Source organism: Fragaria vesca, linkage group LG2 (genome assembly GCF_000184155.1).
Source record: "Fragaria vesca subsp. vesca linkage group LG2, FraVesHawaii_1.0, whole genome shotgun sequence".
Taxonomy (NCBI): Eukaryota; Viridiplantae; Streptophyta; class Magnoliopsida; order Rosales; family Rosaceae; genus Fragaria; species Fragaria vesca.
In genome coordinates, this window is record NC_020492.1 from 17,795,844 (window position 1) to 17,809,432 (window position 13,589).

General features: G+C 39.2%; 4 protein-coding genes across 4 annotated transcripts; 1 reads left to right on the top strand and 3 right to left on the bottom strand.

Annotated features, from left to right (window-relative positions):
• Positions 1-804: 804 nt before the first annotated feature.
• Positions 805-2,358, bottom strand: LOC101296919 (heterodimeric geranylgeranyl pyrophosphate synthase small subunit, chloroplastic-like). The gene is made up of 2 exons (XM_004290707.1): positions 1,911-2,358; positions 805-1,638 (listed from the first exon to the last, which is right to left on the bottom strand). Exons 1-2 carry the CDS (start codon positions 2,244-2,246, stop codon positions 985-987), a joined length of 990 nt encoding a protein of 329 aa, XP_004290755.1. The 5' UTR covers positions 2,247-2,358; the 3' UTR covers positions 805-984.
• Positions 2,359-2,416: 58 nt separating this feature from the next.
• On the top strand, positions 2,417-5,888 carry LOC101297206 (GPI mannosyltransferase 1-like). The gene is made up of 4 exons (XM_004290708.1): positions 2,417-2,678; positions 2,762-2,944; positions 4,603-5,147; positions 5,387-5,888. Exons 1-4 carry the CDS (start codon positions 2,417-2,419, stop codon positions 5,696-5,698), a joined length of 1,302 nt encoding a protein of 433 aa, XP_004290756.1. The 3' UTR covers positions 5,699-5,888.
• A 323-nt stretch (positions 5,889-6,211) lies between these two features.
• LOC101307565 (tRNA(His) guanylyltransferase 1-like) lies at positions 6,212-7,777 on the bottom strand. Its single transcript, XM_004292594.1, has one exon. The coding sequence runs from the start codon at positions 7,775-7,777 to the stop codon at positions 6,212-6,214; it is 1,566 nt and encodes a 521-aa protein (XP_004292642.1).
• Positions 7,778-9,516: 1,739 nt separating this feature from the next.
• Positions 9,517-11,153, bottom strand: LOC101297500 ((RS)-norcoclaurine 6-O-methyltransferase-like). The gene is made up of 2 exons (XM_004290709.1): positions 10,354-11,153; positions 9,517-9,959 (listed from the first exon to the last, which is right to left on the bottom strand). The coding sequence occupies exons 1-2, from the start codon at positions 11,131-11,133 to the stop codon at positions 9,657-9,659; spliced, it is 1,083 nt and encodes a 360-aa protein (XP_004290757.1). The 5' UTR covers positions 11,134-11,153; the 3' UTR covers positions 9,517-9,656.
• Between the last annotated feature and the right edge of the window lie 2,436 nt (positions 11,154-13,589).

Consider the following 13,589-nt stretch of genomic DNA (forward strand, 5'->3'; position numbering starts at 1 on the left):
ACAGAACAATGAGAACATCACAATGTTCATCGCAGTGGACAAGAATCGGCAAGTACCATAACATAAATATGTAAATTGGATCCGGCAAGTAGGAAAACATGAATATGTAAACTGGGTCCGGTTGGAATACAACAAAATTGTGTAAATGGTCTGATCACTGATTTATGGCAAGGAATGTTTCAGTTTCGATAAATGTTCTCACGTACACTGTCCCTTCTGTCACAAAAGGTATTGGTTGCAGGCTAGCTGTGAATTTGTACATTCATAGATCTTTAATAGCTGATCATGAGTGACAATTTTTCATGAAGTATATCAATGGCTAAGTTTCTAATGTAAACGGAAACTTAATAATAGCAGATAGAAAACAAAGAAGCTAAAATTTACCTTTCAATACAGCAGTGAAATTGTATGAGTTGTGCTCTTATGTGAGTTGGTTCTTTTTGAGTTGTGCTCTTATGAACCAACTCAAAAAGAACCAACTCATAGCATCATAAGAGCAACTCAAAAAGAACCAACTCAGAAAATTGTTTCTTTTTATGGCAACATAAGAGCACAACTCATACAATTTCACTGCTGGAAATACACATAAGAGCAACTCAAAAAGAACCAACTCATAGCATCATAAGAGCACAACTCAAAAAGAACCAACTCATACAATTTCTAGTATATGTGTTGAATGTGTATTCCTTCCTCGGATTCTCACTTATGTGTTATGAGGTTGCTGAAACTTGGTTTCAATTAGGTAGTGTATCCGGGTTGCAGGAATTAAATATCATAACCGAAAACAGAAAATTGTTTCTTTTTGAATGATTTTACGCATCAATGCCTTCTATCACTAAGCTACAGGTCCATCCCACATTAACAATGCAATTGCAAGGTTTATACAAAATGTAAAAACAAGTTCACACAAAACACAAAATCAATTTCATATCATGGTAATGGTAATGGCTCTGTATATCATCATATTTCATCCACTTGAGTCGTTTAAAGAGTAAAACTTCGATCAACAGCATAATCCACAAAGCTATGAAGTGGCACCACACCATCACCATACTTCTCAAACCCATCTAATTCCTGCTTAGCTTGAGCTCTAAGCCTCTCTGCTACCTCCATAGCCTTCTCAACCCCATAAACTTTCACATAGCTCTTCCCTTTCTTCTCCTTCTTCTCATTCTCATCCTTACCATTCTTCTTCTCCTCAAGAATATCATCAACCACTTGATACAAAACCCCAACAGCTCTCCCATACCTCCTCAGTCTATCTACCTCCTCATCTTCGGCACCAGCCAGCAGTCCTCCACAGACAGCAGAACACTCACCCATTTCCCCAAACTTCTTCTCTTGCACAAACTCAACCGCATTAGGCCCACCTTCCAGATCAAGGAACTGACCAGCCGCCATGCCGGTGGACCCAACAGTCCTCGCAATCTCTGTGATCACACGCAGAAGTCGAGCCTCTGGCACAAGATTTGAAGGCGTGTTCGACACAATATGCTGAAATCCCAAAGGAAACAGAGCATCGCCGGCAAGAATCGCCATGTCTTCGCCGTAGACTGTGTGATTGGAAGGCTGCCCTCGACGAGACGAGTCGTCATCCATGCAGGGAAGATCATCGTGTATGAGTGAAGCTGCATGTACCTATCAAACACAAAACATTACACACCCTTCCAGTCACAAGATTCCAACAACAAAATCCAACACCCCGTTTTCGAAATCAACCAAACAATGCATCCAATAAAAACAAATCAAATAGCCAAACAGGGTTCTAAGCATAACAAAGTTAACAACATCCATCAATTTAGTTCCTTTTTCACCTCATACAACAATTTCAAAGCTAAGAAATTTCCATTCACTACCATAGAAAGAGTTCACCCTAAACACTTTCTAAAAAATAGAAACCGGATCCTTACCATTTCGAGAGCACATGCCGTTGGGAAGGCGGCGAGGCGGTCACCACCGAAGAGCTCACAGGCGGCGACGCACATGACCGGAGAAGCCCTCTTGGCGCCGTCGGCGAGAACAGAATAGCGCATGGACTCGTAGATCAGCTCCGGGTACCGAACCGGAACCGCCTCGTTAAGCTTGCTGTTGATATCGGCGATCAGCGTCGTCCAGTACGTTTTCAAATCGAACCGGGTCGACTCTGATCGGGTCGAAACCGAAGAAGCCGCGCAGCAGCGAATCCGGAACGTAAGCTTCTTTGGTAGGTGGAACTGCGCCGGAGTCGAAACCACCGAGAACGCCATTACAGATGAAAGCTGTGATAGTGGAAGAAGAAAGTAAAGCACTGAAGAAGCGGATTGGGTAGGTCCAGCTAGTTAAATTTTTAGCATTAAGTCGAGAATGCCCTCGATCAGTGTATTTATTTACGATATTTCCATTATGCTCTCTCATTTCGATCTGAGTTTTGGTAATGATGGAGTTCCGTACGCTGGTGGTGGTGTCGGCGGTGTTGAGGGTGGTGCTGATCGTGTACGGGGAGTGGCAGGATACCCACATGGAGGTGAGGTACACTGACATCGATTACATGGTGTTCTCAGACGCAGCTTCTTTGATGGCGTCTGGTAAGTCCCCGTTTGAAAGATCCACGTACAGGTACTCTCCTCTGCTCGCGTTTCTGCTCCTACCCAATTCGATTCTTCATCGCTCTTGGGGCAAGTTCATCTTCTCAGCTGCAGGTAGATTATTTTATTTATTTGTTTTCGATGATGTGGATTTTGATGGTTTATTGGCTGAATTTGAATTTGACATGGTTGTGTAGATTTGCTTGTGGGGTTGTTTATAAGGACAATATTGAAGCTTCGTGGGGTGCCGGAGAATTTGTCTATGATTTCTGTGATGGCTTGGCTGTTTAATCCGTTTACGTTTACGATTGGGACTCGTGGCAACTGTGAGCCCATTGTGTGTGCTTTGATTCTGTGGGTCTTTATATGTCTCATGAACGGTGTAAGTTTCTTTCTTTGTATCAATTCTCCTTTTGTTTTTGGTCATTATTGTTTCATTAAAAGCAATCCATTTTCGGGTGATCTTAATATGGTTTGAAGAAATGGTTTTATGAAAATGGAATGATCAGTTACTTGTATGCACCTTATTTAGCAAGAAGTTAGTAAATGCATATAAGATTGTATTAGATTCTGTTACAATATCGGTTCTATAATCGAGCTTACTAGCATAAACTCCTACACTTCAGTTGTTGCATCTTGTAAAGTTGTAATCAGTCAATTGTTTGATGACATCTGCCCATCTGTGAGGTTGTTCTCCTTTGAGATGGAGATGCAGACATCCCATAATCATTAACTGTATTTTGAATATTTCTTGGAGTTCAGCCACCTCAGTCCAGCTTATAGGAATAGAACACCCAGCTACACTGATAAGAAAAAAGTCAGCAAATATCTTACCCGAGCCTTAGCACATTAGTCCACCTCCGTCATGCCATGTGGTAAGCAATTGGACTCACATACATGTGAACAAGTAATATTCTATTAAAAGTCACTGTTGCTGATAATAGTGTTAGCATTGTGAAATGGCATTTGGCACCGAAAATCAGTAACAGATACTGGTGATTCTATCCAACTAGGTTCGTCTTGACTCTTGAGGATACTACTTCAATTACTTGGGTAAGGTTTGTTATAATGCAGATCATGGCATCTTTTGCTACATAGACCTGGCTAGTGTCCCAGTTTCGCAGCTCCTAATATGTAGGAATAGATGCAATTAATTTGCCTGTAAAATCATTTTGCTTGTGTTGTTAACTGCTAATAGAAGTATAGAACTATGTTTTCATCCCTTCAGAGTTTAGCTATTTTTTCTTACTTATCTCATTCTGTCATGGTTCCATGCTTATGCATAACTACCAGTTACTAGCCACATGGATTGTCTTAGAAGTGATTTGAAAGTAGCGGCTGACATAACCAATTATCCATTGGCCTTGTATTAAGCTGGCCCTTCTTTCCGAACAGTTACCTCCCAAGGATACTACAGTTACTTGTACAAGGGTGGTTGTAATATCAGAGCATCTCCTTTAGCAAATAATACGAAAAAAAGAAGATGTTTCTCTTTATTATATAGCCAGACCATGGTAGTAATTTCACTGGATATACAGACCATAATCCAAGCAATTACTTGTTTTACTAGGAAGTTTTGTTTCTTTTTTATAATTGCCAGAGTGCCTGGCTTGTCATACCTGTTCTTCATATATGGTTCTTGGTGATGAAGATAGCACACCAGCTTTCTTTGTTATTTTTGGTCTTTCAAGAAAGTCGTTCTTCTTTTATTTCCTATAATGTCCAAGTATGTTCCTCCTTTGATTTGTTTATGGATTTTATTTTTAGTACATGAACTGGGCTTCTCTTCTGATTTTTTGCATATGGATTTATGTATGATTATATATTTTCAAACTAGCTAAGACATAATATAATGAGAACAAAATGCCAGTGTCCTTCCGTTTCAAAATGAAAACTCGTTTGCATTCAGTGAGTACAATCTCTGTAGTGTAGAACCAAGTAGTATTCCACTGTTAGGACTTTTTTTTTTTCCTTAGAAATGGTTCTTGTGCCTATCACCCACATGTGTCTTACTGTATGGTTTGTTTCTTCGTAACAGGACGTGTGTTACAAGCGGCATTTTGGTATGGACTTGTTGTCCACTTCCGGATCTACCCCATCATCTATGCACTCCCTATTCTTTTGATTCTTGATCCTCATGTGTTTCGACCTGGTCAGAAACCTAGCCTTCAACGTTGGGATCATCAACAAGAATCACCTCAAAGCAGCTTTAAAACAAGGCTTGCCTATCTGCTTCGGCCATGGTTAATTGTGAAAAGTGCATTTACACGAGACAGGATACTTTTCTCTCTCATATCTGGGGCCATATTCTTCCTTTTCACTGGTCTTTTTTATCATCTATATGGGTGGGATTTCCTGCACGAGTCACTGCTATATCACCTTACTCGTACCGATCCAAGGCACAATTTTTCCATATATTTTTATCACATCTACCTTCAATATGAGAATAAAATATCGGTACTGGAGAAGCTCATCTCATTTTTGCCTCAGTTGATAGTTCAGCTTGTTCTCATTTTGAGTTTCGCTCAAGACCTTCCGTTCTGCTGCTTTGTGCAGACAGTGGCATTTGTGGCGTTCAACAAGGTTTTTCCCTTTATTACTTTCCTCTGTTACTCATTTTTGTTTTATAAATTGCTAGTACAGGTCAATGTGTATATAATGCAGCATTGTAATGTATTACATGAAATTTTTGATTTTGGAGTCGTACTTTTTTAGTGATTATAATCAGTCAAAATTTATTTTGTGGTTTTCAACATAGGGGATTGGTTAGAATAAAGTATTCCGTCACTAAGGGAAACTAATACTTACCTTATTGTTGACAGGTGATGACTGCACAGTACTTTGTCTGGTTTTTCTGCCTCTTACCTCTGTCACTTGCTTGGAGCAATATGAAGCTTAAATGGAAAGGCTTATCTTGCATCGCATTGTGGGTAGGTGGTCAACTTCATTGGTTGTGGTGGGGTTATATGCATGAGTTCAAGGGGCGGAATGTATTTCTTCAGCTGTGGGTGGCAGGCATTATATTCTTATCTGCAAACACATATGTTTTGGTTTCGCTCATCAATCATCACAGATGTTCTCCTGTTTTCACGCAATTGGAGAAAATTTCAAAGGGTGCGAAGAAATTGAAGTGATTAAATAGTTGCTTGATGGCCAGGTTCACATGCTTTTGGAAGTGTAACGCTGTGTTTTTAACCACTGCTTTTGGCAATTAGAAATGCACATATTGGCTGGCTTTTGGAATTTAGCTCTTTCTCTTTTGTCTTGGATTTGTAATATCCAGTACAAGTTTTGGCATTTAACAAGTCTTATAAGCTGTTTATCAGTAACCCTATTTGCTCATGGCGCCTTGCACTTGGCTTAATATAGCTTTCGAAAAAAGAACTCACGAACACAAAAGTTTTAAGTTTTTGCAGAAATTTTTTTACATCAAGTATTTGAGATCAATTGGCCATAATAGAGGACACTTTTCCTACAGAATTGTTGGCAATTTGCCAACATTGATGTGTATAAGAGAGGAAGTTTTTCTTCCGATTTTCTTCCGATTTATCAATCTATTCATAAGTCTCCGTAAAATGCATTACTTGAATAGAATTTCCAGTGATGTTTTCTGGTAACAAGTTCTTGTACGTAGTGTTTCACAGCTATCAATACAGAATAGTTGGGTGTGCACGCCAAAAACTTGGCTCAATAATATTACAATGTTCTACAAAAACTTTTTCCCCAGACTTTTCAACAGATGCCTTGTTCCCGTTCATCGTTATAACGTCTCCCTTCTCCCAGAAAATGGATGAACCTTGGCGGAACATAACATGTAACTTGTTGTAGTCGATACCAAATTGCTTAAGCAGGCCATCTTTGTCGCCTGCTTGAGTACCCTTGAGAAAATTCTGAGCTTCACTTTTGCTTTTTCCAGACTTGACAAGCTCCCAGAAACAAGTATTATATTGATTGTTGATATGACAATCGACTTGCCTCCATGCCAGATAATCTCGAAGAATATCAGATGATGGATAGCACACAGCACGGCCATCAAAATAAGGGGGGCACTTCAACTCTTTCTGAGGGAAGAAAGCTTTCCACTTCATCACGTACGAGGAAGTGAAGAATGACACAATGACAGATACCATCTCACTTGCTTGCCTCTGACAGAATTGAGAATCCTTCTTTAAAACAAAGCTGTATTCATCACTGACGCCATAGGAAAAAACTATGTCTCGAAACTCTTTAATCACAGCAACGGCACATGAATTCATAAGGTTGAGAGCTTGCTCATCATTTGGCTTCACGAACTCATGAACTTCAGAAAACCTGTGAAAGTGGCAACCATCGATTCTAATAACAATCCATGTCAATGGCATCAATTTGTTCCCAAAGTGGAAGGACCTGAGGTAATCCGGTTCAACTTTTCCAATGTCCTTTGTTAAACTACCGAGCTCATTCTTAAGACTCGTATGCTGGTTCCAGAAACTTCCCGCAGCTATATTCTTCGAATGAAGTATTCTCAACTTTCTCCTGAGCCTCTTCACAGGAGAACCATTCTCATTGTGTTTCACAATGTCCATCACCTCAGTCTTCAAAATGCAGGATCCTTGACGGAATAGAGCATCCAATTTTTGATAGTTGATGCCAAACCACTCAAAAAGAAGGCTGTTCTTCTCATCCTTACTGGCTCCCTTCAGTAACTCCAGCGCTTCGCTTTCAGTCTTCCCATCTTTTACAAGCTCCCATAAGCAAGTATTGTGCAGGTTCCTGGTATGACAAGTACTCTGCCTCCACAGAAGATATGATTGAAGAACTTCAATCGTAGCGCAGGCTATAACCTGTGAGCGAAACGAAGGAGGGTATCTTAACTCCTTACGAGGGAAGAATTCCCTCCATTTCGAAACATACTCCGAGGTGAAGAAGGATGCAACAATAGACTCTACTTTGCTGGCACGTCTCTGGTGGAACTTGGACGTCTTCTTGAAGACAAAGCTGAACTCGTCACTGAATCCATAACAGAACACAATGTCTGGAAAATTTTCCGACACTGAAACTGCACATGAGTTCATCAAGTTGAGTGCCGCCTCATCATTTGGCTTCTCAAACTCATGCACTTGAGAAAACGTTCGAAAATCGCGGCCGTCGATGCGAACAACGATCAAGTTTGGCGGGAAAACCTCGTCTCCAACCTCGTAGGACTTGACGTACTCGTATTTACTGTTTGCCATCTTCTCTAAAATTAGTCTCAGGGGACTTTTATCAAACACCTAATATGCATGAAAGAACAATTGAACGTTTTGCTCCATCACCGTGAAAATTCAACAACTCACATACAGCTTATTCTACCCAATACAATGGCGCGGATTCTGTTTCAGCTTTTACCCACCTGGGAAATTAGGATTCGCTTATTGAACAATGGGTACAGTGATGACTTTGTTTGCTACTCTTTTACGAAAAGGGGAAAAAAAAAAAAAAAAAATTTTTTAGCTACTTGTTCCTAGGCATGGGAAGACTCGACCTTTCTTTATTCGTCGGTGTGGGAGAGACCTCTATAAGCAAGATTAAAGTTGATGCCCAAGTTCTTGAAGGCCTGAATTTCACGGCATAAAGGGCAGGGGCTTGGCCTTGCTAGACCTTTTGAATTCCAGTTTGACCTGAGGAGGGGTACAAGGATCAAGACAGCTTAATATGTGCTCTATATGAACACCAACATGCTACATGGCGCCGCGACACTGTAAACGATTTATCACATAGTTAAGTATATTAATGTTGATCGCATTCGTTACTCAAGAACACAATTTGCTTTTAGAATTATAGAAAATGATTCTCCTTATATTCTGTTTACAAGATATACAATGTATATAGCAGTAGTATGGCTAATGATACTGCTATTACAAGTCAGTAGTAAAGAGGAACTGATGAGGAAATAAACTACATTTACATCAGTATCAAAACTGATATACAATTACACCAAATCATAGCAGCCTAATCATAGCATCCTAATCATAGCTTGATTTGAGGAAGAGATAGATTCTTTTTAACAAGAATTGTGAACAAGACTCAAGATCAACTAATACAATTTCCATTTAACATTAAGAACATTTAGTCCATCTGAGGTTCAGAGAGCTGTGATTGGTTTTCACTCTACTTTGTTCATATATGTAGTTATACCATATTTTGTGCATGCTACTAATTCTGTTTTTGCTGTAACAAAAAAGCGTTCTTCTTATGATAGTGGCTTCACAGAGGAAACCTACCAATAATTCTCAGAGGCGGCCATGAGTGAACCAAGGCCAAGGGTGGTTAGCAGTTAGCACATTATTTAATTGGCACTGGACTGTCAGCAGGGATTTCCAAATCCAAATTTAATACATCTATTCGTAAAATAGAGTTTGTTGATTGTCCTAATTCCTAATAACCAATTATAACAAGAACTTTCTGCTGTTTATACTTTATAGAGCAAGTTGCGTGACAGACATAATATGATACTGAATATTGTAGGGGCACCGACAGAGGCATGCCCTTCTAAAATAGGTATATGCCATTTGAAGCGCCTCAATTTTCTACAAACATATATTTTGTCGGTGAGATGTGGCCTGGTTGGTTAAGTTGTTTAACTAACAACTTTGAAGACATGAGTTCAAAGCTCACTGACATGTATAAGGTGTGTGAGTTATTTAATAAAAAAAATATATGCCGCCCACATGGTGCTTTTTAATAAAATTAAGGCTAAAGATAGTTTGCTCTGTGCTCAACACATGGCTCCGTGCTCTTCACTTGACCTGCCTGCTTCATTTTATAGCTGTGAGACTAGCTAGTATTTGTCTACTATGATGTGATATAGGTACTGTGTACCGCGCATTACCTAAAGTTTCAGTTCAGCATTTGTCTACTTTGTCTACACATACGAATCACTCTTGTTTCCCCAATTCACTAATTCAATTACAATTATTCAGGACCGAGATAGAAAAAGATAAGCTCAGATTTTCTTATTGCCAATCATGCATACAGAAACAACATAGGACAGAGTAGTAGGTAACTTGAACAGAAGTACACAATGAAACACGAATTCCACGACATCAGAACCCACAAATATAGGTTCCTACATTACAGAAAAGCCTGAATAACAGATTGGACAGCACTTATAGGTGTGACTGTGTGTCGGCTAAAGCCAGCTTGCTGAAGAACATATCCCCATTCCTTTAAGGTCCTCTCTTTGCCAGTGTTAGTGTGGGCCATCATCACCATGTCTAGCATCAACCTCACATCTGTGAGCTCATCTTCTTCCAACTCATCTTCTTCAATAATAGCTTCCAGAATTATTACCTTCCCTTTGTCCTTGGGAATCGCTTCCCTACAATTCCTAAGTATACAGATGCACTCTTCGTCGCCCCAATCATGAAGAACCGACTACAATATACATGAGCAAAATTAGAACTTACATGAAGAAAATGCTAGATGCATGCCTAGATGAATCATACATTCATACTACAGCATAAATCCTAAACCAAATGATTAGCAGCACATAAATACAGATGTCGTAGGTACGCAATAATGTTATTAGCTGCATGCATTTATAATTTTAATTTAAAGACTACCAATGGATGAAAAAGAAGACTGGTATAGAACTATAGATTACTTAGGTCTTCCATATTTTTGAATTAATTAGTAAGATTTTTTTGAGGTTCACTGTATAAATTCCTCACTGCTTGGAGGTTCATGAAAAAATTGGATAAAAAAGAAGACGTTTTGATCACACAAGAAATGGTACAAAACCAACAACCAATTGAGTATATTTACTAACCTTGATAATTGCAGCATCGGCCTTTGGAATACAATCAAACATGTCACCTCCAACATTCTCAACTCGGTCACTCTCCTTAGCAACAGACACAACATGAGGAAGATCAAAATTGATCCCTCGAGTAATCCAAGGGCAAGCCTTAACCAACAAGCTTAAAGTAGTCCCATCACCACCACCCACATCTACTATGCTCTCAATCCCATGAAAAACCTCTATACAACTTTCAATCACTGCAGGCACTGCGAGCCTGGCATCACAAGCCATTGCTTCATTGATAAGCTCGCTGTGACCGGGGTTAGCCGCGGCAAAGCTCCATACATCCTCACCATGTACTGCCTCAAACGCGGGAGTACTCATGCCATCGCCCTGAACCCCAGCACTAAGGCCATGCCACGGTTCTAGCATTACCGGACTAGCCTCCAGCAAAATTAATGCAGCCATGCTGTTTTTACCGGATTTTAGTAGGCAGCGGGACAAAGGTGTTTGTGCATAGCTTCTGGGGCCTAGTTGGATTTTGGGTTGTACTTCTTTGAATATTTGGTGATGAACTAGGAACCTCATGATGCGGTAAAGAGAAGAAGGATCACACTTGAGAATTGCGGCTAGCTCTGAGAGTGTCATGGCACTTCCATGGCTTTCAATAGCATCAGCTATTCCAAGCTCAATCGCACACTTCACTACTGCGATTTTAGAGAATCCTAACACATATTTCCACACCTCCACCTTGGCTAGTTCCTCTTCTTTTTGTTCCAATATTAGCTCCTTTTGTGTATGTTCCATCTTTTCTCTTGGCAAGTCCCAAGCTCATAGAAGATGGTGTGTGTGTGTCTATATACACACACACATGATTGGAGTTTACGTATTGGGTAATCCATCATTTTCTATGGGATTTTACAAGATCCATCTGCTCTATTTTTAGAGAGATTATTTTCAATAATGGATGAGTCCCACTAGCCGTTACAGTCAAAACGCATGTAATTGTTATGTTACATGTTTATTATTTATTTATACTTTAGGAGAAGAGAACTTATTCATCATATATGATATTGTATCTTTATCGAAAAAAAAAAATATGATATGATATCTAAATGGTGATCCGAAGCATAGTTACACCCATTCACTTTGAATTAATGCTAAATAATTCTAAGATGATTAGTAGAGTTTCAGTGGACTTGGACCCCATGAAGCATGATAAGCTTATTTGGTCTTCATCGAAATCCGGTGTGTTAAATTCTTAGAAGGCTTTTTAATTTCTACGATCTCATTCTCCCGCTTTGAATTGAGGAAAGTTAATTTGGTGTAAATTTATCACTCCTAGAATCTCATTACTAGTTTGGAAGGTGTTACAGGGCCGAGTAATTTCAGAGGACTTCTTACAAAAACGTGGAGTTTCTCTCGCATCTAGATGTGTTATGTGTTGCTTGCATGGGGAATCCTTGTTCCATATTTTTTTCACATGCCCTTTTACAGATTTCATATGGCAGAAGTGGTTCTCTCACTTTCAATTGCCTACACAACCAAACTCCTTGCTGGATTTGTTGCATGCAGGAAGAGGTAATGATCGAAGTCCTCAACTGAAAGAGCTTTGGTTAAGTTGTTTATGTACAACTTTGTGGTTTATTTGGAGAATACGCAATAAAGTCAAGTATGATGGTTATTCTTGTTTGCCATCACATGTTTGTGGCTTAATTATGGGGCATATATATGCAAGCTTCCAGTTTTCTCGCCTCAGGATGCATGAATAATTTAGTCTCGGAGCTTTGTGTTTTAAAGTGCTTTGATGTTCCTTGTAAGCCGAGACAAGCTCCTCGAATTATAGAAGTGAATTGGATTTCTCCCTTTTTTGACTGCATCAAGATTAATATTGACGGGGCTTTCAATCATGACTCAGGCAAGGTTGGTTTTGGGGGAGTTTTCCGAAATTTCAAGGGTGAGTTTATTGGTGCTTTTGCTTTTAATTTGGACATCCCTTGTTCGGTGGACGCATAGGTTATGGCTGTTATTAAGGCTATTGAATTAGCTTGGGTTCAGGAATGGAAACTATAGTTGGTAGCAAGTAAATACCTCCTTGGCCCACGATGCTACCAGAAACCCAACATGGGGCAGACCGAGTAGGCCTCATCTTGGAGGTCATTGCAGTTTGGGCCGGGCAAGAGGCACACATTAGGGGTGTTACTTCAAAACCGAAAACCAAAAAAAACCACACCGAACCCAATACTATCTTAAGGGTTAAAGCACAAAAGATGTTCCTCCTTTCTTTTACTCTTCTTCTCAAGATAGCACTTCTCTTATCTGTTCCAATGAACCGACCTGCATATAATGAGGAAAACATTAATCATACATTCTGAATATATGACTGATATGAGAGAAGTGATTTTAACTCTCAAAATATGTATGCCTTGGAAAATTAAGTACAAATAAAGGAAAACATAATATTTTCATATACTTAAGGAGAAGTCTGTAGCACTCGATAATATAGATCATAGTAGTTTTAGAGGGAACTCCACATTAATCATTAAGGCACTTAATTTCCACATCTTACATTTTTCCAAACATAACGAAGGCGATTAGTACACATGTATATGCTGATCGATCAGAGATAATTGTGTCGTAATATAGATTATGAGTTCCACTGTTGTAGACCTGTCATGGTTATTAAAGAATTGGCAGTTTGCAAACTGATATTGCTGCAAATTATGTGTTTATTTCAGGGTATATTTTTATTTGTTTCACTGTGTGCTTTGTGCTTCTAATGTCAACATCCAAGGTTATGGTTTCAAATGGAAAGATCTGAACCCGAGGGAGTCCATTTTTTTGTCCAACCATAAATGGATTTTTACTTATTCACAGACATGAAAGTCTTCCAACTGTTACTCATACATAAATCTCAATTCCTGAAACTTGATACTTTACATGGCTTTTAATTGAAGTGCGATCATATTCTCTGTGGGTATTGGGGACTTGGGATTCTGTATATCTGTGTGTAATTGAATTTCTAATCAATCAGTGATTGGATTTCTATCTGTTTGCATGTCATTTGAAACAAGTTTTCCAGATCATCAATAATTTTTTTTTCAATAAATATTATTACCCTGCAATGAAGTTCTCTTTTCGTCGTTCTTTGTTTTGTGAACTCATATTTTATTCTAAACTTTTCATCACTTCTGTATTTAAACTAGGACACTACATATTATTGCTTCCAGACTTCCAGACTTCCAGTTTTTTTTTTTTTTTGT